General features: G+C 31.8%; 1 protein-coding gene and 1 long non-coding RNA gene across 2 annotated transcripts in view; one reads left to right on the top strand and one right to left on the bottom strand.

Annotated features, from left to right (window-relative positions):
• Positions 1-15,051, top strand: part of LOC139521861 (uncharacterized) — a 48,305-nt gene extending 33,254 nt beyond the window's left edge. The window contains exon 4 of the mRNA XM_071315523.1: positions 13,055-15,051. Within this exon, the coding sequence (XP_071171624.1) occupies positions 13,060-14,769 (1,710 nt within the window). The 5' untranslated portion in view covers positions 13,055-13,059 and the 3' untranslated portion in view covers positions 14,770-15,051. The remainder of the gene's footprint in view (positions 1-13,054) is intronic.
• Positions 15,052-17,428: 2,377 nt separating this feature from the next.
• On the bottom strand, positions 17,429-18,447 carry LOC139518440 (uncharacterized). Its single transcript, XR_011663344.1, has 2 exons — positions 18,240-18,447; positions 17,429-17,709 (listed from the first exon to the last, which is right to left on the bottom strand). It is a non-coding gene; the product is annotated as an uncharacterized lncRNA (long non-coding RNA).
• Positions 18,448-26,976: the final 8,529 nt, after the last annotated feature.

Here is a 26,976-nt window from a genome sequence, read left to right as displayed (position 1 = left end):
GTAATCGTATATATAATCAATGCAGATATTTGACAGGAAGTACAAATTATAGTAACATGATTAAGCACATGTATTAAAAGGTTTTAATAACACTTTTGCAAAATTTTGCTATTCCAGTAAGTGTAAATAAATCTGATGTATTCATTAATTCTTTAAATTTTAAAACGTTTGGGTTATTACATATATTTAAAGGTAAAAATTTAGCTCTTACATTGTTGAAAAAGGTACATTTGAATAAGTAATGAAACGCATCACCAAGTTCATTAGCATTACAAAGATTACATTGTCTTTCAGTTCTATCAATATTTAAAAATCTGCCCGTTTCAATGGGCAATTTATTACTAAGGCAACGGAATTTACATAAATACATTCTTAGATCAGATGGTAACACCGATAAATATTTCTCAAAACAAAAATCAGATTTGTATATTCTGTGATTAAGACATTTTGCAGAATTCATAACATTATTACTCCAGTTCAACATAAATTTATCACTTAAACATTTCTTGACATTCTTACTAATATTATCAGATTTAGCAGTTATTTGATCATACCACATCAAATTAAATCCACATTCATATAAAGTATTTTTAATTTCTAACAACCATTTAGAGTGATAGATACCCCTTTTACTAAGCTGATACAATATAGAATACAGTGTATATGAATTTTTTTTCTCTTTTACCACACATGATACGTTGCCAGAAACCAACCATTCTAGCTTTAATAAGAATATGTAATGGTATTCTACCCAATTCTCCATAAATCATACAATGAGCAGTACTTTTTTTAACCTTCAAAATTATTTTACAAAATTGCATAATGGCATATGCAAGTTTTCTATAATATTACAATTTTCAAAACCCCATACTTCTGCACCATATAACAAAATAGGTACAACCATTGTATCAAATAGTTCTAATTGCATATCAATTGGCAAATTCAACTTCCTAGCCTTTCTTAAGACTATAAACATGGCTTTTCTTGCTTGCTGTACAAGATGTGCTTTGGCGTCATTAAAATTACCCTTACATGAAAATATAATACCAAGATATTGAAAATTTGTAACAATATTAAGGCTTTCACCACTATATTTAAAGTTCATGTTATCTGTGTTAAGTCTAGATCTTGAAAATATTACAACTTTTGTCTTGGATATGTTAACTTGCATTCTCCAGGTTTGACAATATAAATACATGGCATTTAATGAGGCTTGTGACTCTGCTGCCGATTCGACTAAAATTACAGTATCATCTGCATACAATAACAAATATAAACGAAAATATACAGCGACTTCATCAGTATCAAGAAGACGTGCTGCAATACTCATATCAACTAAACCATTATATGAATGTGACATAAATTCGACCAAGTCATTTAAGAAAATGGCAAACAATATAGGAGATAGATTTTCTCCTTGGCGTCTACACCAACATTGGATTTAAAAAAGTTTGAACAAGAGTTGCCTTGTCTCACACAAGATTTTGCATTGTTATACATACTGTTTATAATCTTAAACATTTTGCCATCAATGGTACATTTTAACAGTTTTTCAATGCTTTATGAAATCGTCTTTGAAAATTGGAGTTATCTTTCTTTGTCCAGAATAATAGTTAAATCAACTTAAATCAACATGATCAATGCTACAGCCCGTAACAGAGTAGTGATCGAATTCGCGTTTCTTTACCGTCAGAATAAGTTACGTTATTGACAAATTTATTTCAGAAGTGACATAATTTAATTTTCTTCATCGACAAAATATTTCATGTCCAACGTGTAAGTTTTCATTGTTTAAGTGGAAGTTTTTTTAACACAGTAAAACATTTTTTATAATCAACCTCTGTCATTGGCATTTTCATTTTAACGGTAAAGGATCAAATACGGGATCTCCAAAATTTCTATCATTTGTTACGAGGAAATCATTATTCAATCGAACATATGTCTTTGTTCATGACACATATTATGAAATACAAAGGAGTTGAAATGATCAAATACTTTCGAACTGACGGAAATAAAAATACATAATCTAGAATGTGTGTTCTGTCATAAACAATGGCTTCGTCGTGCGAATCGACGAGATCATGTTACATGTAACTGATCTTAGCTGTAGAAACAGTTGGTGCGACCTCGATAAAATCTTGATCAATTTAATATAAGCGATAAATATTCATGACTACAATGATAATGAATTTATTGGAGTCACATCCACTGTTTCTACTGTAAACATGAACTCGTCGGTTAGTGCAATGAAGACACTTTTAAAGATTGAGATTGTTGGTTTATTCTTTACACCTTCGAGGTATTAAAATTATTTCAGTGTTTATTTAAAGTTAAATTTATTTTCAAATCTCTTCTGTTTAAAATTGTCGAAACTTCTGTTTAAGATTTCTGTGGTAAACTACATGTATCTATTCTATAGTTAGGACCATTTTATAATAAATACCCTTTTGTACAAGAATACTTTCTTTATAGAAGTATAGATCTGCTGGTTATAGATTTTTTTTTATAACTTTCATTATTGTGACGATGCTATCAAATTCAGATTAATTTATAAATGAAGTTGTATATTAATTTTTGGTCATAAATACAAATCTTTTAAACAGTTCGACGAGTGCGTCAATGTTACAGTAGTCTGTTTACTGTAAGTTACTAAGCTTGGCCCGATTCATCTGTCATTTATGGAAACTAATTCACCACTTTCTGAGACATTCATTTTTATTTCACCATCAGAAATGGAGCTACATTTGTAACTAAAGGAAAACTCTCAAATTAAAGAAATTGGACATGATATACTGAAACTTTCTTATAATCAATTAAACGACTGCTTTTCTTAGATATGTGATTTTTCATGGTCAAACTTTTTCATTGTTAACGGACATTTTAAGATTTTTATTGTAAAAGAATGGTGTTTTATAAAGAAATCAACATTCAAAATTTAGAACTTCATGAACATGTACAGGAAGCTGAATTATTGCACATCTATGTACAACTTAAATTTTGTTCTTCGATCTGTTGCGTCCTTAAAATGTTATGACCGTCCTAAGATTTAATGTACGGAAATGTTTTGGTAAATTAAATTCAAATCCGAATTGAATGTTTATGACACACAAAAAGAGAAACAAGAATCTCTTGATGACCAAACGTATGTACACGTTGGGGCGATTTAGAGCTTTTCAGAAGGAGTGAGATTCCACCCTTGTTGAAAGCCTTGTGGAGACCTCTAGATTTTTTTAATTCCCTCCGTTTTTCTCATGAATGGAGTGTGGTCTCTCTGTAAATAACCCCATATCATTTCATTTTCCTATTTATCGAAGGTTCCATATGAAAATTTCCATTGGATCATATCTGTTAAACTAAATGTACAAAACAGGCTCAAGAAAAGGCGAAATTTCTTTTTCAAACCCGAACTAGAAATCCATTTTTTTCTAATAGAGCACCTTACGTTATCGTCAATGAGTTCAGGCATGTGAAAAATTGTATATAATCATACACAAGAAAGAAACCCTGAACAGGCTTTCAGCAATAATTTTTACCTATTTAATATTAAGTAAATATTAACATGTACATGTATTTGATAAAGTACAGATATAACAAAGAAACTGCCGGGTATCCGACGTAAGAGTACACTTTTTACTGCAGGCGTAGTCATTGGGTTCACTACGAGGACACTTGTACTCAACTACGTGTGTATGAGTACAGAATCGTCCCATACAGGACATTTTCTATGTTATCTTAGTATATTATCCGACAGTTAAGAATAGAATCTGGTCAAATTTTGAAGTTGAACATGTGGGAATTTTTTATTTTTGCCACGGACCATTTAATTTTCATGGAGGAAGGGGCCTGGTAGTTTTTAGAAAACAATATTCTGACCCTGATTTTGACTTAAAAAATCTGCTGCCTCAATATTTTGTCATATGAAAAAAAAAAATGTCAACAAAATTTTCCTGTATAAACTGTAATAGAAAACAGAGAAAATGTGTCTATGAGACACAGATGCCTCCGCCAAACAGGAAGTAGACTAATGACAGATCTGAAAAGGAGAGACACGGTACAATTCACCTTGATAAAGCTTCAGACCAATTATCAAACCAATCCGACATACACAAGCCGATATATATTTAACAAAAAATTTATAGACCGGACTTACAGACGTACAGACAAGGGTAAATCTTAATGCCCCGTCGCCTAAAGGCGGGGGCATATAAATCTGACCAGCGAAGCGGTTATTAAAATATTCTGAGATATATAACCATATACCCCCCCTTTTTCCCCTCCTGAAAATCAAATGTTTCGTGCCTTAGCAGATGTGTGTTAGCACTAAGTTGTTCAATTAACGCGGTTAAGCAGAAATGTATGTGTATTTCGACAAAAATTGGTAAATTAACACCAGAGATTCCTTCGTTTGATCGAAGAGTTTTCTTGCTTCAAGCTGAATAATTCACACCGTTCTACATGGAAAAAAAAGATTTAAAAATTAAACCAAAGTTCCGGCAGGCTTTTTCACATAAAGGAAATAATACTATCATAAATCTTTTTTTTCTGTTCTGACTTTGATGAAATGACTACTTTTCGCCCAATCGAAATGGTGCATGGACATATTTTGTTTCATATTATTAGAATTATTTTCAATATTATCGGTATTAAACTTGATTATCGACACATGAAAGTTTGTCAGCATTGTCAATCTTTTTAACGGTAAAGTACCAATATTTCGGTCACTACTCAATTAAGTTTGTCGATAACGTAGCTAATTTTGACGGTAAAGAAACATCAATTCGATCACTTCTCTGTTACGGGCTGTATAATATACAATGCAATATTCACTTTTACTACCAACTGATAAATTAAAGCAATCTTTACCATTCAGTGATTACAAGCACTTTGATTACCATTCTAGGAGTATGCCCCTTTACAAGTGGAAAAATTGAAGAATTTTTTTCGTTTCTGATCTGTCTCATTTAAATTTAATGAATGTGTGTATAATGCTTATTACCTCTAAACTCAGTTTAAGTTAGATTTTTGGCAGCTTCACTTTTACAGTTCTTGAGTTATGTCCCATTATAACGTTATATGCTAACGGGGGCATCATCTGTGTCCCTTTGGACACATTCCCCATTTATTTTTTTAGAAGTTACTATTAATTAATATTAATTTTAACCATGACTGTATGACATTTTATATTTTAATACTTTATGATGTATTTAAATGAGTATTTATTGTTGCAAACTCCATTAGAAATTTGAATTGAGATCATTTTTGGAATGAGGGAAAGGGGGAGGAGAAAAAAAAATTGGGGGGTGCGGGTTCAATTTTTCTCATTTCAGATTTCAGAAATTAAAAAGAAATTTTCTTCAAGTATTTTTTTTTGAGAGGATTAATATTCAACAGCATAGGGAATTGCTGAAAAGCAAAAACAAATTTTTAGTTCATTAGACCACATTCATTCTGTGTCAGAAACCTATGCTGTGTCAACTATTTAATCACAATCCAAATTCAGAGCTGTATCCAGCTTGCATGTTGTGTCCATACTTGCCCCAACCGTTCAGGGTTTTACCTCTGCGGTCGTATAAAGCTGCGCCCTGCAGAGCATCTGGTTGAGTTTTGGTCTGTTTTTCTCATACTATATGCAATAGGTTAACTATATTTAGTGTACATGTCTAGCTGGTAGATGTCATCTGACCTTGACCTCATTTTCATGGTTCAGTGGTCAAAGTTAAGATTTTGAGTTTTGGTCTTTTTTTCTTATCCTATATGCAATAGCAGGGGCGTAGCTACCTAAGGCTCGACTAGGCACGTGCCTATACATAAATTTGTCGATTATACCCCCTTTGGAAAAAAAAATTTAAAAAAATAAAAATTTTAATTCTAATGCTTAATATCATTGTCTTTTTCAAATCATCTGAATAGTTAGATTAAAGGGTGTTTGAAATTTCCTAATGTTTGGTCAATGGGGGACACATATTCACCGTTTTTCCACATCTATTTTAAACCAAACAACTGCAGCTTTAACCAGTATTTATCAAATCAATTGCATTATAGATGAATAGCAGACATTTCAAAGATGTAAAGGACTGAAATTAAGGGCAATCAGTCAAAGAATTACTAAGACATATTTCTTTGAAATCCTGTTTTTCATTCAGGAAATTGGCCTTAAATCGTTGTCCATTTTTTTATCCTTTGCGGTAAGTGCCTCATTTTTATACGACCGCAAAATTTGAAAAAAATTTTGTTGTATATTGCTATCACGTTGGCGTCGTCGTCGTCGTCGTCCGAATACTTTTAGTTTTCGCACTCTAACTTTAGTAAAAGTGAATGGAAATCTATGAAATTTTAACACAAGGTTTATGACCACAAAAGGAAGGTTGGTATTGATTTTGGAAGTTTTGGTCCCAACATTTTAGGAATTAGGGGCCAAAAAGGGCCCAAATAAGCATTTTCTTGGTTTTCGCACTATAACTTTAGTTTAAGTTAATAGAAATCTATGAAATTTTGACACAAGGTTTATGACCACAAAAGGAAGGTTGGGATTGATTTTGGGAGTTTTGGTTCCAACAGTTTAGGAATTAAGGGCCAAAAAAGGGCCCAAATAAGCATTATTCTTGGTTTTCGCACAATAACTTTAGTATAAGTAAATAGAAATCAATGAAATTTTAACACAAGGTTTATGACCATAAAAGGAAGGTTGGGTTTGATTTTGGGAGTTTTGGTCCTAACAGTTTAGGAATAAAGGGCCCAAAGGGTCCAAAATTGAACTTTGTGTGTTTTCATCAAAAATTGAATAATTGGGGTTCTTTGATATGCCGAATCTAACTATGTATGTAGATTCTTAATTTTTGGTCCCGTTTTCAAATTGGTCTACATTAAGGTCCAAAGGGTCCAAAATTAAACTTAGTTTGATTTTAACAAAAATTGAATCCTTGGGGTTCTTTGATATGCTGAATTTTAAAATGTACTTAGATTTTTAATTATTGGCCTAGTTTTCAAGTTGGTCCAAATGGGGGTCCAAAATTAAACTTTGTTTGATTTCATCAAAAATTGAATAAATGGGTTCTTTGATATTCCAAATCTAACTGTGTATATGTAGATTCTTAATTTTTGGTCCAGTTTTCAAATTGGTCTACATTAAGGTCCAAAGGGTCCAAAATTAAACTAAGTTTGATTTTAACAAAAATTAAATTCTTGGGCTTATTTGATATGCTTTATCTAAATATGTACTTTGATTTTTGATTATGGGCCCAGTTTTCAAGTTGGTCCAAATCAGGATTCCATATCAAGTATTGTCCAATAGCAAGAAATTTTCAATTGCACAGTATTGCACAATAGCAAGAAATATCTAATTGCACGATATTGTGCAATAGCAATTAATTTTCAATTGGAGTTATCTTTCTTTGTATAGAATAGTAGTTGATAATATATGTTGGAAATTTGCCAGACATGACTATGATGTCATTTTCTATTTTTATTTGCCAATAACTTTATGTAAATAACTTCATTGGAAATTTGCCAATATAAAATGTTGCTGATGAAGCTTTTTTTCCTTATCTTATCTAAAATGTTTTTAGATAATGTATGTTGGACATTTGCCAGACATGACTATGATGTCATTTTCTATTTTTATTTGCCAATAACTTTATGTAAATAACTTCATTGGAAATTTGCCAATATAAAATGTTGCTGATGAAGTTTTTTTTATTGTTTTATACAATAAACAATGTATATATTCACTTTTACTACCAACCAATCTTTACCATTCAGTGATAACAAGCACTTTATTTTACATTTTAATATTTTATGATGTATGTAAAAGAGTAGTTATTGTTGCAAACTCCATTAGAAATTTGAATTGATATCAGTTTTGGAAAAAGGGAAACAGGGATGTGAAAAAAAAGGGGGGGGTTTAAATTTCAGATTTCATAAATAAAAAGAAAATTTCTTCAAACATTTTTTTGAGAGGATTAATATTCAACAGCATAGTGAATTGCTCAAAGGCAAAAAAAAACTTTTAAGTTCATTAGACCACATTCATTCTGTGTCAGAAACCATGCTGTGTCAACTATTTAATTTTAGATTTAAAAAGTTTGAAGAAGAAATCTTTAATTGATTTGTAAAATCTTGACATTTGTTTTGTGTAAAAAAAACCCATGTAATGTCAAAAATTTGATCACAATCCAAATTCAGAGCTGTATCACGCTTGAATGTTTTGTCCATACTTGCCCCAACTGTTCAGGGTTCGACCTCTGCGGTCGTATAAAGCTGCGCCCTGCGGAGCACCTGGTTGTCTAAGTGTAAAGAATATTCATATTTGTTATAAAAATACAATTTAACTGCATATTTCTCCCAATTCAGCCATCTTTTGAAGTTTTTACACCTCAAAATCATAAAACGGCGAAATTGTGCGCCCCACTCTACACTACTACGTTAATTCAAGACGTGTTAATGTAAAATTATTCATAATTCTTCGAACTTTTCTTCATGAATATTATCATGATAAAAACCAGTAAATATGATATTTTTGTACACAAAATTATGCAACTAAAATGCTGAAAACCGTTTTCTGTCGGGGAGGGGGGGCTTTGCCTCCCTGAACCCCCGCCCTGGACCTGCAGGGGGCCTTAAGCGGCCCCAGACCCCTGCCAATTTGTGCCTACAGTTGATTTGATACCTATCTACGCCCCTGAATAGGTCATCTATATTTGATGTATTGAAATATTTTACGATCTATATGTCAGTCGCACAAGTTTTATTTGACTTTGACCTCCTTTTCACGGTTTAATGCTCAGTGTTAAGTTTTTGTGTTTTAGTCTGTTTTTATACAACCACAAACAAAATTTGCATCAAATAATGCTACAATTATCAGGGGGGGGGCAAGGGGGGTCCCAACAACAGCAAAACAGCAAATTGATTCGACTCATAACAGATAACAAGGAATTAAAATGGACAAAAACAGATAACAGTAAATGAAATATTAAAATAAGTTGGGTCATTGACAGATCCAGTATTTCTTATTACGGGTATAATCCTTTGTAATGAATTCCATTTTCTATGAACATGTTCTTAAAATTATGTATCTAGAATGCGTTTACTACTCAGTATATTTTTATACGCTCGTTTACGGGACGTATTATGGAATACTGCTGTCAATCTGTCGTCAACATGTCAAACATTAACTCCAACACTCTTTAACCAATTTGCATAAAACTTTGGAAAAATGTTTATATCTATTGATGTGAGCTCCGTTTTTTTTTTTTTTTTTTATAAATTTCAGATTTAAAGTTTTTGAGTAATGGGGTTTTATGTAATTTTATCTATTGACATGAGCTCCCTTTCAATTTTTATAAATTTTAGATTTTACCTTATAGCTATTGTTGTAAGCCCCCTTTCTATTTTCATTAATTTTAGATTTTATGTTATTGAGTTGAGGGGTTCTATTCATTAAAAAAGGTGGTATTTTCCAGTTTTCGGACAATAACTCAAAAATGTTTTCAGCAGTTCTCATGAAACTTTGGCGTATTGTTTATATATATTGACTGAAGCTCTCTTTAAATTTTTATAAATATCTGATATGACATTATAAGGAAGTTATCGAATATTTCAAAAAGGGCGACGGGCGTATCATGCGCTCATGGCGTAGCTGTTTATTTGTTATAGAATACTTTTTAACCGGAGTTTTGTGTCAAAATTGTTTGATTTGGGGATGTACGGCGGGCGGCCATAAATTGTCGGTTATTGATTTGGGGATGTATGGCGGTCGGGCAGGCGGGCGGGCGGCAACCAAATGTTTGCCGTGCATTTACTCATGAAGCGTTCAACCAAACCTTTTAAAATTTTAATATGTTGTTACTGACAACAAAATGGAGGTCAAGTTCAATAATGACAATTTTGACTTTTACCGTTCAGGAGTTACAGTTCTTGAAAGTTTAAAAAATGTTGTGTCCGTGCATTTACTCATGAACCGTTCAACCAAACCTTTTATTTTTAAAATCCTAGGTAGGTGGACTTAGTAATTTTTTCTTACTTTATGCATTAAGGGCACACAGTTTGTCCTGCTAGAGGGTCATTTTCTATCTAGTTTATATGTTGTTATTGTTGACAACATGGAAGTCAAGTTTGATATTGATAATCATAAAGTTTACCTATGAGGAGTTTTGGTCCTTGTAATATTGATAAATGCCAGAACACAAATAAATGTTAAAGAATCCGGTTTACTGTCATTTTGACAGCTCTTGTTTCAGCATTTATTTTTAAACAGTTATAGAAACTCACACATTCACACATGCTTATAATTTAAATAGTGTGTAATAAAATTGAGAATGGAAATGAGGAATATGTCAAAGAGAAAAAAATATATCTAGTAAAAATTCAAGGCCAGGGCAGTTATGGTATCAAAGCAGGTCCAATTGACATATAGTTCTTGTGTTTGTTGCTACTAAAAAATGACATAAAAAAGTTTGAAAATATATATTCTCATTTTGACTTTTTTTTAAATGCCCATTTAATGAGGTGTGTGAATTTTTCTTAATAAGACTATGAGGCAAAGTGGTATATAGGGTAGAAAAATCAAAAGCACCAATTATAAGCATGCAATTTATCAAGTACCTCAAACCAATTTTTGACACTTCAAAAGTAATTTATTCCACTATTTTCATAGGCTCAATTTGAACATTTTTTTATCAGGCTTTTGATTGCATCAAGTGTACTAGTAAGTAGAATACATAGTTTAGTAGGGGAACAATGGCTTGAAGACAAAATAAATCTTTGTTTGTAATGAGCTATGTGCAGCTTCGGAACCCAGTACATGGTTGGAACTTTCATTGTACAATGTGTTTGGTTCTGCTTGAAAAGAATCACAGAGCTGAGTCAATGTACCATATTAAATAAAAGGTTAACTGTTTGTAAGGACCTAGTCCTTAATTGAGATTCTTGTCAGATATTCCTGGCCATATGTTTTCCTTTTTGTCATATTAAGAATTGTTCTGATTTAATATGTTGGTACGGGAAACAAGGAACATTATCCTCATACAAAAAAATAAGATAATTCTAAATACATGTTCCAAAAAATGGAATTTATTACAAAGGATAATCTTAATATACAGTGGAATTGTCCTGGACCTCACTTCTGTGAAGGGTATATATTAATGGAATCCTTCTCCGAATACGGGACCAACTTATTAGTATGGTGGACCCCAATGTCCAATGATCTTCAATTTCTACCGAAAATTTGCTGTAAAAAAATGCTAACATTCCAATTTTCAATAACAGTTAACAGCAAATACATTATCACAATAACAGATAACAAAAAAACTAAAAGCCCAATAACAGCTAACAAAGAATAAGACAATAACAGCTAACAGCAAATATATTTTCAGAATAACAGCTAACAAAGAATAAGACAATAACAGCTAACAGCAAATATATTTTCAGAATAACAGATAACAAAGAATTAAATTGCCCCATAACAGCATAACAGTTAAACCCCTTGCCCCCCTCTTATCATGTCGTTGTCGTCGTCCGAATACGCATTGAGTTTCTGGACAATGTTTTAGTTTTAGTGAATGGATCTCTATAAATTTTTAACCAGAAGGTTCAATACCACTAACGGAAGGTTTGAGATTGATTTTGGGGATTATGGTTCCAATAGTTTAGGAATAAGGGGCCAAAAAGGGGGTCCAAAATAAGCATTTTTGTAGTTTATAAACAATAACTTGTGTTTAAATGTATGAATCTCTCTGAAATTGTACCACAAGTTTCCATACCATGAAGGGATGGTTAGTATGACTCTTGTGGGTAATGGCTCAAAATGCTTTGGAATTAGGGGCAAAAAAAGGGGAAAACTAGGTTTTTCTGATCAATGGACAATTAAGACAATTTAAAAGCAATGTAAGGGAGGTAATTCAGCAACATTAAACATACAATGTAAGGTATGTTGGGATTTACCACCCTTACACTAATTGTAAATTATGTATAATAAAATGTCAGGTTTTGGACTAATTGAAAAAAAAGGGGGGTGGTAGTAGTTTTCAAATATTTTTTTTCCTTATTTCCCAAATTCCAAATATTTGAAAAATTAAAAGAAGAAATCTTTAAATGCACAATATTTCGCAATAGATTTGTAAGATCTTGACATTTGTTTTTTGTCTAAAACTCATATTATGTCAAAAATTTGATCGCAATCCAAATTCAGAGCTGTATCAAGCTTGAATGTTGTGTCCATACTTGCCCCAACTGTTCAGAGTTCGACTTCTGCGGTAGTTTAAAGCTGTGCCCTGCGGAGCACCTGGTTCTTAAACTGTAAGCAATAGGTCAACTATATTTGTTGTATGGACTAATTGTTTGCTGTACATGTCTGCCTGGCATGGTCCATCTGACCTTGACCTCATTTTCATGGTGCATTGGTCAATGTTTAGTTTTCTTGATTAATGTTAAGTTAATGTGACAGTTTTAATAAAGCTTTACATTTGGGACTATCAACATAATATCAATGATTAATGATTAATGAAAGAAGACAAGACATTTCAGCGTGTGCACTCTTGTATTCTTTCTCTTAAACTCCATGGGCTTGAAAGAAAAGCGTTAAATTCCATTGTAAGGGACTTTTGTTAGACCTAGCTAACAATTGAACGATTGATCCTATACCCTCGAGGCCAGACCTGATGTGACAGAGACGCTTCATGTTTCATTTAAATCATGGTTGTAAAGGGGATGCTGATATACATTTCATACAAACCCATTGCTAAATATAGATGAAAGGAGATGATGTAAATTTTAATGAGTCTGACATTTGTATACAACAATTAAAGGGCAATTATTATTCACTGTAACCTTGTTCTTCAACAAGACGGCTAGATAGGGAATTTGTTTTTGTGTGATGCTACAAAAATATATTATGGCCTTTGTTGTACTTTTCAACTAAATGTAAATGGATGATAAGCGTAAATTTAGGCTACAAGAAACTTCCCTTCCATGACTTTAGTGGACTTATTGTTACATGTACATATTTAAAATTTAAGATATATATATTTACTTATCCTCTGTTCTTATTTTATCTTTGCAGAGGCAATGGAAACCCCAGCTGATATTCTTTGTGGAATATGTGATGCTCAACATGTCACAAAATGTGGAGATTTCTGGTGTTCAGAATGTGATGATGGTCTCTGCACTGAATGTAAAACACATCACAGTTTTTCAAAAGCAAGTCGACATCATGATGTTATATCGATAGAGAATTATAGAAAGCTCCCAACTGATATTTTAAGCATAGTCCACCACTGCAATGAACATGAAAAGAAATTCCATATCTACTGTCCACATCATGATCAACTTTGTTGTTTAATATGCATTTCAACAAGTCATAAAGAGTGCACAGGAATGCTATCTATTGAAGAAATTGCGAAAACTTCTAAATCCAGTGGTTTGTTGGAAACTTTGCAGAAATTGTTAAAAGACCTACAGAGCAACATTGATAATGTAGTAAAAGATAGGCAATCAAATCTAATCAAAGTTAAAGAAGAACAACAAAACATTCTTGCTGGCATAGAAAAAATACGCGAAAGAATCAATTCGCATTTTGATAAACTAGAACAAGAAATAGTTGAAGAATTAAATGCAGCTGAGCTTGATATGAAGATGAAAATTGAAGATCTATTCAAAGAACTTAGGGAGAAATCTGAGAGAATAGCAGTGCTTCAAACCAATATTTCAGATCTTGAAAAGTATGCTTCTGATTTTCAAACCTTTGTAGGAAGTAAAAAGATTGAGAAGGAAATCCAATCTGAAGAGACCTACATCCAGTCCTTAACAAAAGATGAACGTTTGAAGCAGGTTTCCTTGAAATATTCCAATAATGAAGAGTTAGATAATGTGTTACAAAGTATCACGTCATTTGGATTGATTTCAAAAGAATCTGGTCCACCTTGTATTGAGATCAAATTAGAAAAGAATAAACAAGCCCAAATATTAACTACCAGCTTTATTCCAAAATCTGTTGACAATGTAAGTGCTAAACTAGTACGAAAATTTCAGATTCCACAAGTGAAAAGTAATGAAAATGCAATATCTGGATGTGCTATTTTTCCAAATGGAAAAATTATTTTTGCAGATTGTGACACAAACATGCGACTGGTGATTGTTACCGCTGATGGTTCTTTGGATTACGAGATACCACTTTCAAACCTTAGACCATTTGATGTAGCTTGTATTGACGACACAACAGTTGCCTTCACAGCATGGCAATCTTCTGAAATTCATCTTTTTGACATGAAGTCAAAGATTGTTAAGAACACAATTAAAACAAACAGCTTTTGCTTTGGTGTTACTTTTAAAGATGGTAAAATATATTATGGCAATGCAAATAGTGTTGGAGTCATACAAATAAGTGACTGCAGTTCGTCTTCCTTGGTGCATTTAGATAAATTAATATCCCATTTTTGTTATGTAACTTCCTTTGATGAATTCATGTATTTCTCAAACCATGATACCGATTCAGTTAGTTGCTTCAGTATAAAGGGTGACACAATCTGGAAACTTATAGATGAAAACGTTCTTTATGGTCCCTCTGGGGTTGCTGTTGACAGAAATGGCATATTGTATGTAGCAACAGAAAATAGAAGTAGCATTGTTGCAATTTCAGCTGATGGGAAGAAAGTAGCAGATTTTCTAACTTCTGATGATGGAATTGAAAAGCCATTTAACCTTTTTTATGACAGTAACAGGGACTTGTTGCTTGTTGCAGAATATAATGGGAACTGTTTTTTATATGAAATAAAATGATTTCCATGGAATTGTGTCTACTGTTTATATAATGATGACTTATATTCAATTTATGCAGGTTTCATTGCTATAAGTATGAATATTATTACACCCGAAAATATGGAAAATATGGAAAATAAAGGACATTATCTGAGTTGACAAATCAGATTTTCACCAAATTTATTATTGTGCTGTTTCCCAAGGTAATCATTGAAATCAATTGTTTGCCTATAAATACATACTGGGCTCGATTTGTGGTCAGTAACGGTAGAGAGTTTTTAAATCAATAAATGTTGAAATATGTATGATTGTTGCTTGCTTAACATATAGATCATAAAGGAATAAAATGAAAAATGTGAAGATGGTCCAATTGTAAGTATATGAAGATGAATGACTTCTAATTACTTTCATAATGATAAATTGTCATTGGCCTGTCAGTTTGCAAAAAGGTCTAATATTTCTGAAAATTATAAAAGAGAGGCCAATGATACCAAAGGGACATTCAATCTAATAAGTCGAAAATAAACTGACAACGCCAAGACAAAAAAAGAACAGTCAAACAACAGTACATAACAAACAACATAGGAAACTAGTCTGAGCAACACAAACCCCAACAAAACCAGGAGTGATCTCATGTGCTCGGGAAGGATAAGCAAATCCTGCTCTATATGTGAAACCTTCCGTGTTGTATAAGCATTGTGAACAGATAAAAACGGAATTTTGACAGATATTTACTTAATATCATCTGATGGAAAACCGGAAGTGCATGCATACATATTGCATTTATTTCCAGTTTGAGGAATCGATAAATTTAGTAAATTAAGTAATTATTTGGTTTAAGGCATAGCAAATTGTCAGCTTAGAACAAACCCGGTTCTAAAACCAAGGTTCAACTTCCTTTCTAAACAGTGTTCGAGTCAATCAGTTGGGCGATTCTAGATGCGCCATTTGTTTATGCTTTGAATGATTTAGGGAGCTTCCATTTGATTTTTATTGGCGAGGTGGGAGGGGCTAGGATGAAATTTGAAAAAAGATAAGCAGTAAAGGAGTTTTGAATAAAAAAAAAAAGGCAGGATGAGACTTGCAAAAAAAAGTCGGGATGACAATTTAGGTAAATAAAAGTCAGGATAAACTTTAAAAAAAAAGGCATGACCGAATAGAGTGGGAAACATGCAGGACAGATATTACAACTAAAATAAATTGCAGTACAAAATTGTTCATTCTAGCTTCAAACATTCAAATATCTCCCATATAGCTTATTAATACGAACTTACTTTCTTTCCAATATAGTGGAAATGGTCCGCATTTACTTCACTATGTTAATATTGTTACACTGCTTCGTGACAATCATATGATTAAGATGAAATATGATTGAGCACTACACATAATGTAATTGAAACTAAAATCAATTATTGGTCCGATTCTTTAAGGTGTCAGACCACCAATTAAAAATCCCTATCTGTTCAACCAAATTTTGCAATTTTCACAGCTTTCTAAATATTTTACCTTAAGTTTAACTTCAAGGAAACCAGGTATATCCTGAATTGTACATGTATCACCTTCCTAAAAGATTATAATTCAGGGTTAAAGAAAAATATGATATTGCTTAAATATAACAGTTTTTTTTTATCAAATATATATATGTACATCTTTAAATTGTGAATACATGTACAATATCTTTTACTAAGGCCTTCTTAGGGTAATGATGACTTTTTTAATATTGTAACAGTATATTTTTTTACTGAAGTATACAAATCAATTAACATGCTTGATTAAACCAAACTATCTTAACTTGTTAAATATATATTAAATAAGAATAACAAATGGTTCATTTATTGACCATAAACACAGTTCAAGATTTTTGTCATTGTAATCAGAATGTAATCAAAATGAAATCAGGATTACAGGGCATTTTGAAAAGTAATTGATTAAATTAAATTACATGTAATCAGATTTTTGGCTGATTAATGATTACAATGATTACTTGCAAAATTGTAATCAATTACAGCTGATTAACGATTACAATTACAATTACCCCAAGTCTGACTAGACATAGTGTGATAGTTCTTCGTGAATGTTACCGATGACATATGTCCCTCAAAACATGAATTGTCCCTTAATGTTAGGTATCAGCAGTTTGAATTTACTGTCTATTTCAAATTAGTTTGCCTGGGACGCCAGTTGTAGATAAGCATCACTTGGATTCTGATTTATCCATCTGAAAAGTTTTTTAAATACTTGAAAGTCTTCATAAAGATATTATAACGTTGTTTAGTATAGAATTATCTTTCTGTGTATTTTCGAATTTGAAATGGATGGTAATACATGTACACGAGTAAGAAAAACACTAATTTAACTTCTTTTTGCGCTAGTACTCTGCTGCTCTGCTAACGCTAGATATTGACCTTTTCATCAATTTGCATTATATTGACGTTACGCACGATACTGGTGTCACCAAACGTAACGTCGAATTACGACGTTTTCAACTTGGAAAAATGAAACGTTGAAAAACGACGGCATTGAAAGACTGAATTTGATGTTTTTTAATTCGATTGTATGTTTGTTTTGTTTATTTCCCTTTCAGTTTACGTTAATTGTTTCTTTAGTTTGTCTTTTTTTAATGTTTGTTTGTTTACTTTTTAAGAAATATACAAAATATAAGAGCAATTCAAAGACAAAATAACTTGTTCAATTTTATTCCGAATAGTCTGTTATAAACTGCTTTGCTCTGCCAGTCCAATTATTTCTTCGTGAATGGCCAAGGACAAATCAATTTTTTTTTTTTGTGTTTTTCCCTTTGTCTTCTCATTTTTACAGCAGCTATGGAATTTTTGTATTCTTTTATTCTCTCGTTTTGTTTCATTTCGTAGTATAATTTATTTCTCTCACTTTTTTGTTGTTTTTTCCTTTCTCTATACATTTTCATTTTGTCAATTTTACCTTTTGATTTCATGATGGAACCTACAGTTGCAAAATATCTTTAATTTAAAACACATCGCAAATTAAATACGTCGAATTGACGCATAAGAAAGGTGACGTTAAAAAAGATAAATTTACGTTGAAATACGAAAAAAGACGTAGGGGACATTTTGTAAGTCTCAGAAAGTTAGAAATATTATTAATTAACTAAACGGCTATACCAATACAATGGGTACCATTTTAAAGCTTAATCCATGAGCAATCTGATAAGCATAAAGTACAAAGTGTGAAAGCTTCGCATTCTGAACTGAGATGACACAATCTAAGAAAATGTGTAAGGAAACGTTGAATGTAGAATAAGGGGACATTTTGTAAGACTGAGAAATATGGCTTGTTTGGTTTTCAAAACAAACACGATTTTGAGCAAACTTTTATACGTTGAAGTATAGTTTATGAGCCGTCTTTCTATAGTTTTAAATAGTGTTAGTCATTTAAAATATTGCAATTATTTAGAGAAGAAACTTTTATATGCAAAGCTAGTGACGTTAAAATCAAATGATTACAATACTTACCTTTATTGTTTTCCGCCACCATTTTGCCTATTGACATGACTTTTTCGCCAAAAAAGACGTCACAATTAATTTGTTAGTTATGACGTTACTGAGTGAAATTTGGCGGAATTTATGCAATGTTTGCAATATTTTTAAGAGATTACTAGAGTGATTACGGTAAAATTTTGTTACATCTTACAAGTTATTTTCATAACAATTTTGGTTTAAACAGGCGGATTGACAAACACACATTTTATAAAACGACTAACTTATTTAATAATGATAAAATACAATTAAAACGGAATATTTTGGTATATAATGATACAGTTTTGTTTTACTAACTGAAGTACATATTCGCCATCCAAATTTTAATACACGTCAAAGTAAGAAGTGACACCAGTATCGTGCGTAACGTCATTGTCATTTTTTAGACCACAGAGTTTAAGGTACACAGATGAGGGTAGGAATGGCCTTTAACGTCAGGCGTCAAATTGGTTAAAATTTTACCGTGATTCGTCAAAATATCATTATCGTGATTCGTCAGAGGTCTCAAATAATTATCGTTACCGTCATTTTTGAAAAAAAAAATAACGTGATTCGTCAAAATCAGTCGATGTTTTTATCGTCTAAAAGAAAGTGTACATTTTATCTTTATACACTAAAAATTACCGTTTACGTCATTTAGAAAGAATTTTTAACGTTATTCGTCATGAAGGTACCCCCATTACGACCCTCATAGATAATTAATCCTTTGAGACAAGGATGATGGAAATCTTTTCTCAAACACACTATCTTTCAAGGAACGATAATCCTAGAAATTAATCACTTGTGAGTTTGATCATATCAAAAATCACAAAATTCAGTCCATAATTGACAATGGCGGATCCAGGGGTCCAGGAGGTTGGCACCCTCTTTTTATGCCCCGTCGTAGCGGAGGGGGCATTATGTTTTACCCTTGTCCGTCTGTACGAACGTACGTAATGTACGCACGTCCAAAATTTGCTGGATGTTTTGTTTCCGTTCTCTAACTTAAGTTTGGCTCAACCGAATGTACGTGTACACAATGCTTATTACCACAAAACTCAAATCAAGTACACATTTAGGTAGCGTCACTTTTACTGTTCTGCAGTTTTGTCACTTTATACCATTATATGCAAGCGGGGGCATCATTTCCCCACCCATTTATTGGACAAGCAATGCGTTTGAAAGGGGGCTTATTGTTTGAAACCCCCTTTTATCCTGGGTTGGAAACTCCGAACTCTCTTTTACAAATGGCAGTATCCGCCCCTCAGTCGTTTATACACATGTATCACACTATATAACATGTATCACTACACTCAATTTCCGAAAACATTATATGATCTATACGCTCTTAACAATCAATTATTACAATGACTTCCTCGTTTATGTTAAAATATTAATCATTGATCAATGTTGCAAGTATTTAAAATCATAACCCACCTTGATGTACGGATGTGGATATCAATTTTATTTGGTTTAAGTTTCAGGTAATATTATATTTTGCACTTTTGATAGTTATATATCATTAGGTAATACAGTTCTTTTTTCAATCGTAATGAAACAAAACTATCCTGCTTTTGCTGATAAAATATTTGTTGACTTGCAAAAATTAGGTTCATTTATTAGTGACTGAAAATAACACTAAATAATGTTTGTGCGTTCTTTGCGCTAATCTGGTACAACAATCAACTTAAAAACATGTGAAAAGCTTAGCTCATATCTTAAAGGGACACTAGCTACGAGATACCTCATACAATTAAACAAAATCATTTAATTACCGAACACGCATCAATCATGTGTAATCCATCTCTAGCTAAATGGTTAAATTGAAGTTCACATGAATATTTATTAACGTGAATAGTTCAACGTCGACGTTTCTTATCTAATTTTTACAAATTTGAACCATACTGGCTGCTAAACGCGAATTATTATTTCACTATTTCACTCTCATTAATAAATAAACTAAACAAAAATCAGAATTTAAATGTTTTAGGTATCTTGTAACTAGTGCCCCTTTAAGAGTATTTTGCAATCGATTTGTTTTAGGTTCAACGAGTTTGAAATGTCTTTTCTTACATATGCCGCTACTACATGTATATATTTATTCTGCCAACAAATCCAAAAAAATACAACATTTGGTTTATACTAAACAGTTGTGCGTCGGTTGTGTGCAATTTTATGGTCGATTGTATATCGTCGACACACATGCGAGACATTAAAATATTTTTAGTTGTTTTTCCAGGTGAATTCGCAATAGGACAGTTTGTTTTCATATTTTCATGACTAATTTCTATTAAATAAAGATGTTTGCAATTGAATATCGGTGAAAACGACTTAATCTAAGTGTGCAGCAACTTGTTCGGCTTCGAGGGACACTAGCTGTTAAAATCATATTCACCGATTTGACTCAAAACTGGTATTTGATTTATAATATACTAAAACACATATCAACCTTATATAATAAGTCGTATCTAAACAACAGTTAACACATGTAACAGTGCATATACTAGATAATATATGTAAGAATTTCGTGTGTATTTTAGTCTAGATGCCATATAATTTAAAACTATCGAGATGACCCCGAAAACTACCGAGGGGTCACATAAAACGATATAAACATAAACATAAAAATAAATTGACAAGTCTTCGTGCAAATGGATTTTTCTATGACTATTTAGTTTCATGTTTCGATGTTACCTGTATAAGAATGAATTTATTGTGATCGAATAAGTCAATCAAATGATTTACCTTTGTTTTACTTTCAATGTTGACGTCCTTTTTATTTAATAACCGAACACGCATCAATCCTGTGTAATCCATCTCTCGCTGAGGTGTTAAATTGATGTTCACATGAATACGGATTAAATGAGGTCGAATCATTCACTTGCAAGTGAATAATTCATCATCGATCTTTCTTACCTTATTTTGACAAAATTGAACCATGCTGGCTGATAAAAGCGAATTATTGTTTTACTATTTCAATTTTATTAATGATTGAACAAAAACAAATCAGAATTTAAATTTGTAGGTATATCATAGCTAGTGCCCCTTTAATTAATTTTCAGAACGACAATATACTTTTCTAAATGAAAACCAACTTTGTACTTTTTAAAATCTTAAATGACGTCATTTTCTACGAAACAAAGCTTTGGGTCTAGCAATTTTTTAAATACCTTTATCAGAAAAAGGATGCTAACAAAATCAACATAGCTGATGTTTGAAAAAGAAAGAGATGCTTAGTCAAACTAGCACACCTAGTTTTACCTTGTTTTTTAGGGACCATATAACTCCTTGAGTTTTTTGTTGTCTTCACCATTTATCTTTAGTGTAACGTACATTACAGTTGTGCAATGATCGTCGTGTTTTATGATTTTAATGTATTTACTTTAAAACATTTTGAACCAAAATATAGTATTAAGCTAATAGTTATGAGGAATATTTTTAATAAAAGAAATATATATATTCATATAACTATTCATAGTGATCTATATGTCGTGTACATTTTATTATTTTGTACAGGTTGTTACTTGTACAAAAACTTTGTATGAGTAATTACTTGTATGATGCCATCATACAAGTAATTACCTGTATAAATATAATTGTACCAGTAATTACTTGTACAATTTTTGAAGAGAAAAAGATAATAACTTGTACAACACAATATCTTTGAGTTGTATGTGCTTCTACTTTGATTTATTAGGTTAAATCTATAATTCCAATATATGATATTACATTTGCAACTTTTTTCATGATTTATTTTCGAAATGAAATGTGGAAGGGTTTTATTTTATTTTTGCTTTTAACGACTTTGTCACTTTGCACTAGTAGTCAGTATTTAAGTGGCAACACGCTGTTAAGCTAAATTTGCTCAATGTATCATGCTAGGTTATGTTGTTACTCTGCATTCGTCGTGTGTCTGAATAATAATACTAATATAAAAAAGAAGATGTGATCTAATTGCCAATGAGACAACTCTCCTCAAGAACCCAAATGACCTTGACAGAAATTAAGAACTATTGGTCACCACACGGTCTTTAACAATGAACAAAGCTCATTCCGCAAAGTCAGCTTAAAAAGGCCCTGAAATGGCAAATGTAAAACAATTCAAACGAGAAAACTAACGGCCTTATTCATGTACAAAAATGAAAGAAAAAAATATGTAACGCATCGACAAGCGACAACCATTGAATGACAAGCTTGGTATAGGCACATACATAATTTGGCCCGGGTTAAACATGTTAGCAGGATCCCAACCCTCCCCTAACCTGGGACAGTGGTGTAACATTACAACATAGGGAACGAACTATGAAAATCAGTTGAAAGAGGCTTAACTCATCCGATTGATACAATCAGAAAAACTACACAGAGTGGACATGGCTGTATATCCCATACAACAACAAAAATAAATACCCACTAAGTACAGAATACACCTTTGAAAAAAAAAAAAAAACAAAAACAAACTTAATATAGATCTCTATGATAAGAAAAAAATTGTAAGGGTTCTACGGAACCCAGTGTCTCGCCCACTTTTTATGTCAATGGCAGGCTCAACAAAAATGAGTAAAAAAATCAATAAAAATATTCCTCTCGATACTATCTTTTGATTGCTAGAAGATTCTGTCCAAGTTTGGTAAAAATCTAGCCACAGAGGGAATGTAAGTCCATTTATAAGTAAAATACGGAAAAAATGTAACAAATTTACTTATGGATACTATCTTAATATCATAAACAAGCTTCTGTCCATGTTTGGTAGAAATCCACGACAGTTTAAGAAAGTAATTAAAAAATTTAAAACTTTAACCACAGAGCAATGTAATGTTTCCCGGCAGAAAAACTAAGTCCATTTACAAGTAAAATACGGAAAAACAGGAATTTAATTATTACAAGATTCACTTCTGGATACTATCTCATGATCATAAACAAACAAATCAATAAATACGAGAAAACAGTAAAAGAAAAATAATACCAACAATCCCAGACTTACTAACTCAAAGAAAGGTGTTTTTCAATGAAACATTTTGTTTAAAGCAAAAGTAGAAGCACAACTCAAAGATATTGTGTTGTACAAGTTATTATTTTTTTCTCAAAACAAATTGTACAAGTAAATACTGGTACAATTATATTTGTACAGGTAATAACTTGTATGATGGCATCATACAAGTAATTACTCATACAAAGTTTTTGTACAAGTAGTAACCTGTACAAAATAATAAAATGTACACGACATATATATACATATAGATGCACATTATTTTTAATTGTAATCTTGAAGGTGCTAAAATCCACGTACAGATAAAAGATTAATTTTTAATGATAAATTTTTAAACTATAAGAAGAAAAACCATATGACGATGAAAAATAATCTTAAAAGTTTTGCCTGGCGTCTTCAGATTAAAAAATTCTATGTTTATAACGATGGAAAATTAATGCAGAAAAAAAACGTTAAGGACTAACAAAATGTTGGTAATGGTTTTGTATAGACCAATAAAAGTAGGTTCTTTTTTTTTGAAAACCTGATCCCTTTCATATGCCTCTTAACTGAATTCCACATGCTAAGATAATGAGATAGTAGTTAACACAATTTATTTTAAAAACATTGTGCAAGTGACCAATAGCTAATACCATATAAACGTGACCTGTATTTGTCGGTTTAGGTTACCACCACACTACTAACCACATATGAAATGTACTAACCCAGTATATATCGTATAAGGTCATAAGCACACTGTGTATATAATACTATTGGTCGAGTGAAATATCTTAATGATGAGTAAAAAGTAAAATCACAAAAATGCTGAATACCGAGGAAAATTCAAATCGGAAAGAGTCCCTTAATCAAAACGCAAAATCAAAAGCTCAAACACATCAAAAGAATGGATAACAACTGTCATAATACTGATGTGGTACAGGCATTTTTGTCAGTAGAAACCTGATTTATAGCTAGCTAATCCTCTCACTTGAATGACAGTCACATAAAATTCCAATATATTGACAACGATGCGTGAACAAAACAATTGAAAATAAACTCATTATAGATACCAGGACTAAATTTTGTATATACGCCAGACGCACGTTTCGTCTACAAAAGACTCATCAGTGACGCTCGAATCCAAAAAAGTTAAAAAGGCCAAATAAAGTACGAAGTTGAAGAGCATTAAGGCCCAAAATTCATAAAAGTTATGCCAAATACAGCTAAGGTAATCTTTGCCTGAGGTAGAAAAGCCTTAGTTTTTCAAAAATTCTAAATTTTGTAAACAGTTAATTTATAAATATAACAATATCAATGATAATTCATGTCAGCACAAAAAGTGCTGACTACTGGGCTGGTGATACCTTCGGGGAAATAAATCTCCACCAGCAGTGGCATCGACCCAGTGGTTGTAAATAAACTCATCATAGATACCAGGACTAAATTTTGTATATACGCCAGACGCGCTTTTCGTCTACAAAAGAATCATCAGTGACGCTTGAATCCAAAAAAGTTAAAAAGGCCAAATAAAGTACGAAGTTGAAGAGCATTAAGGACCAAAATTCCTAAAAGTTATGCCAAATACAGATAAGGTAATCTATGCCTGAGGTAGACTAGCCTTAGTTTTTCAAAAATTCAAAATTTTGTAAACAGTTAATTTATAAATAAAACCATATCATGATAATTCATGTCAGAAAGTTCACAATTTTGTTTTACCACATATCAAAGTAAAACAAGTACTAAAAATTAGACGAGAAGCTAACATGGCTTAAAGTTTCATTTCTGTTTAACACCTCAGTGATAGACTTTAATTTGTGGATCTTGAAATACAAAATTTGATACAATTGTGTGTTACAACTTGTATTCCGTTTCCCAATATTCATTGTATCAAGTCTGTCCTTTCAGGTATTTTCTATGTTTGGTGTTTTCATTAATTGATCTTTGGAAAACTCGCCTTGACAAACAATTAGACAATTGTTTTAAGTATTTTAACCATTACTAATTATATAAACATATATACATAGTTGTGATAATCATGTAGAAGAAATATATGTTGTTCAACTAAGTGATCGCAATGATGCTATGCTAATCAGATGATTAGTTTCAAAAGTTGTCATTACTTTTTATAGCGTGTCGTCTATGAAATTGATACATTTTCTTGGTATAACAGTATCTTGTTTATAGGAAAGTAGTTCTAGCGAAGTATAACAGGGCCTGTATTTGCAGATTACAGAAGATATACTGTAGTTTAGGAACCCATACATTTTATGATGTTTGCCATTATGATGTCGAATGTTTCGCTTATAAGAAAGAAGATAACATCGTTATGCAATTCGCCATATAATAAACGTGAATTGTTGTGAACGATATCCTTTCAAATTCAAAAACAACTTGTCATAAGAGAATTTCATAGAATACGAAGACTCGTTGTCATACATCCTTAGAATCTAAAAATAATTATCTGCAAAAAAAACCTCATCCAATCAATAGAAATACATCTTAATTTAACTACTTTTGTGTCCTTTGGCTCATAGTGTCTGGTGGCAATGATTCACAGTGATCATTGCCTGACTTTTGAATGCTTACACCCAGAATCACAAGCTTTGAATGCCGACATACTGTTGAAAACTGCTTTCCTATTGAGCAGCATGAACTGTACAGTTTTGGGCCTCTCATAATAAAACCATTCTTCAATATTTATTTGTCTTCAACCCAACAGCAGTGACGAGCAATCAATTAGTTTAATACACGAAAGAGTCATATTGTATAATTGAAATTTGAAAATATGTTTTTGATATACCTGTGATATATATATATATATTTATTATCTAGTTATGGTGAAAGTAAACGATGCCCTGCAGGTTCCACGTATGAAAACGGATCATGTAAACGTATGTATTTTTTTTTTATATATTTGAACGTTTCAAGTAACACATTTGCTACATATTTGTTATTTGTTTGACACCGTTGACATATCCTTATAAATATGATTGAGAATTTTCATATTAAATAAAAATAAATAATATTATAAGAAATATTATATTAAGCACACAGTTTAGTCACAGTAGATAAATCAAACAGTTGCAATACTGTATAATCTGAAAGCATTTCAGAATAATAAGGCTAAATATGGTAACTTGAACCAAACCTAAGTATGGTATCCAATATATGGGACAGACGGGACGAGAGTATTACAGAAAAATCAAGAACACCTTCGTATTTTATGTAGTCTTTTAAACCTTTTTTGAATTCGAGCCTCACTGATGAGTCTTTTCTATACAAAACGCGCGTCTGACAAAAATACAAAATTTAATCCTGGTATCGATGATGAGTTCATTTACCGTTTTCGTAGACCTAAAAAAATAAGAAGTTTGATATATCAACATTAAGATAAGCACTAGAGGGAAAACGGTACTATTTATTCTGCCATAGGCGACAATACTAACATTTTCTAAGTTTACCACTTTTTATAATAAAAAACCTGGATAAAACAGTTATGTGTGGTGTTAGTACTTTATTACTCTATTTTAAAAATTGAAGCCAAATAGTATCATGACCAATTTCCAACGGAGCTTGTTTATGTTATCCATGCCCACCGTCATTTTGCAGCAAATTTATAAAATTTTGAAAGCCTTTTCGAATAATTATCTAGAAAATATTTCAATAGGGTTTAAAATTTCTATTGTAAATATAAACACTGCAGTTATTCATAGATAAATAAAAAAATATATTGTACCCTTACATCCAATCACGGCGCTACTAAGTTGA

Source organism: Mytilus edulis, chromosome 4 (assembly GCF_963676685.1).
Source record: "Mytilus edulis chromosome 4, xbMytEdul2.2, whole genome shotgun sequence".
Taxonomy (NCBI): Eukaryota; Metazoa; Mollusca; class Bivalvia; order Mytilida; family Mytilidae; genus Mytilus; species Mytilus edulis.
Note: the sequence above shows the minus strand (reverse complement) of the source record. Positions and strands in the feature narration are given on the sequence as shown.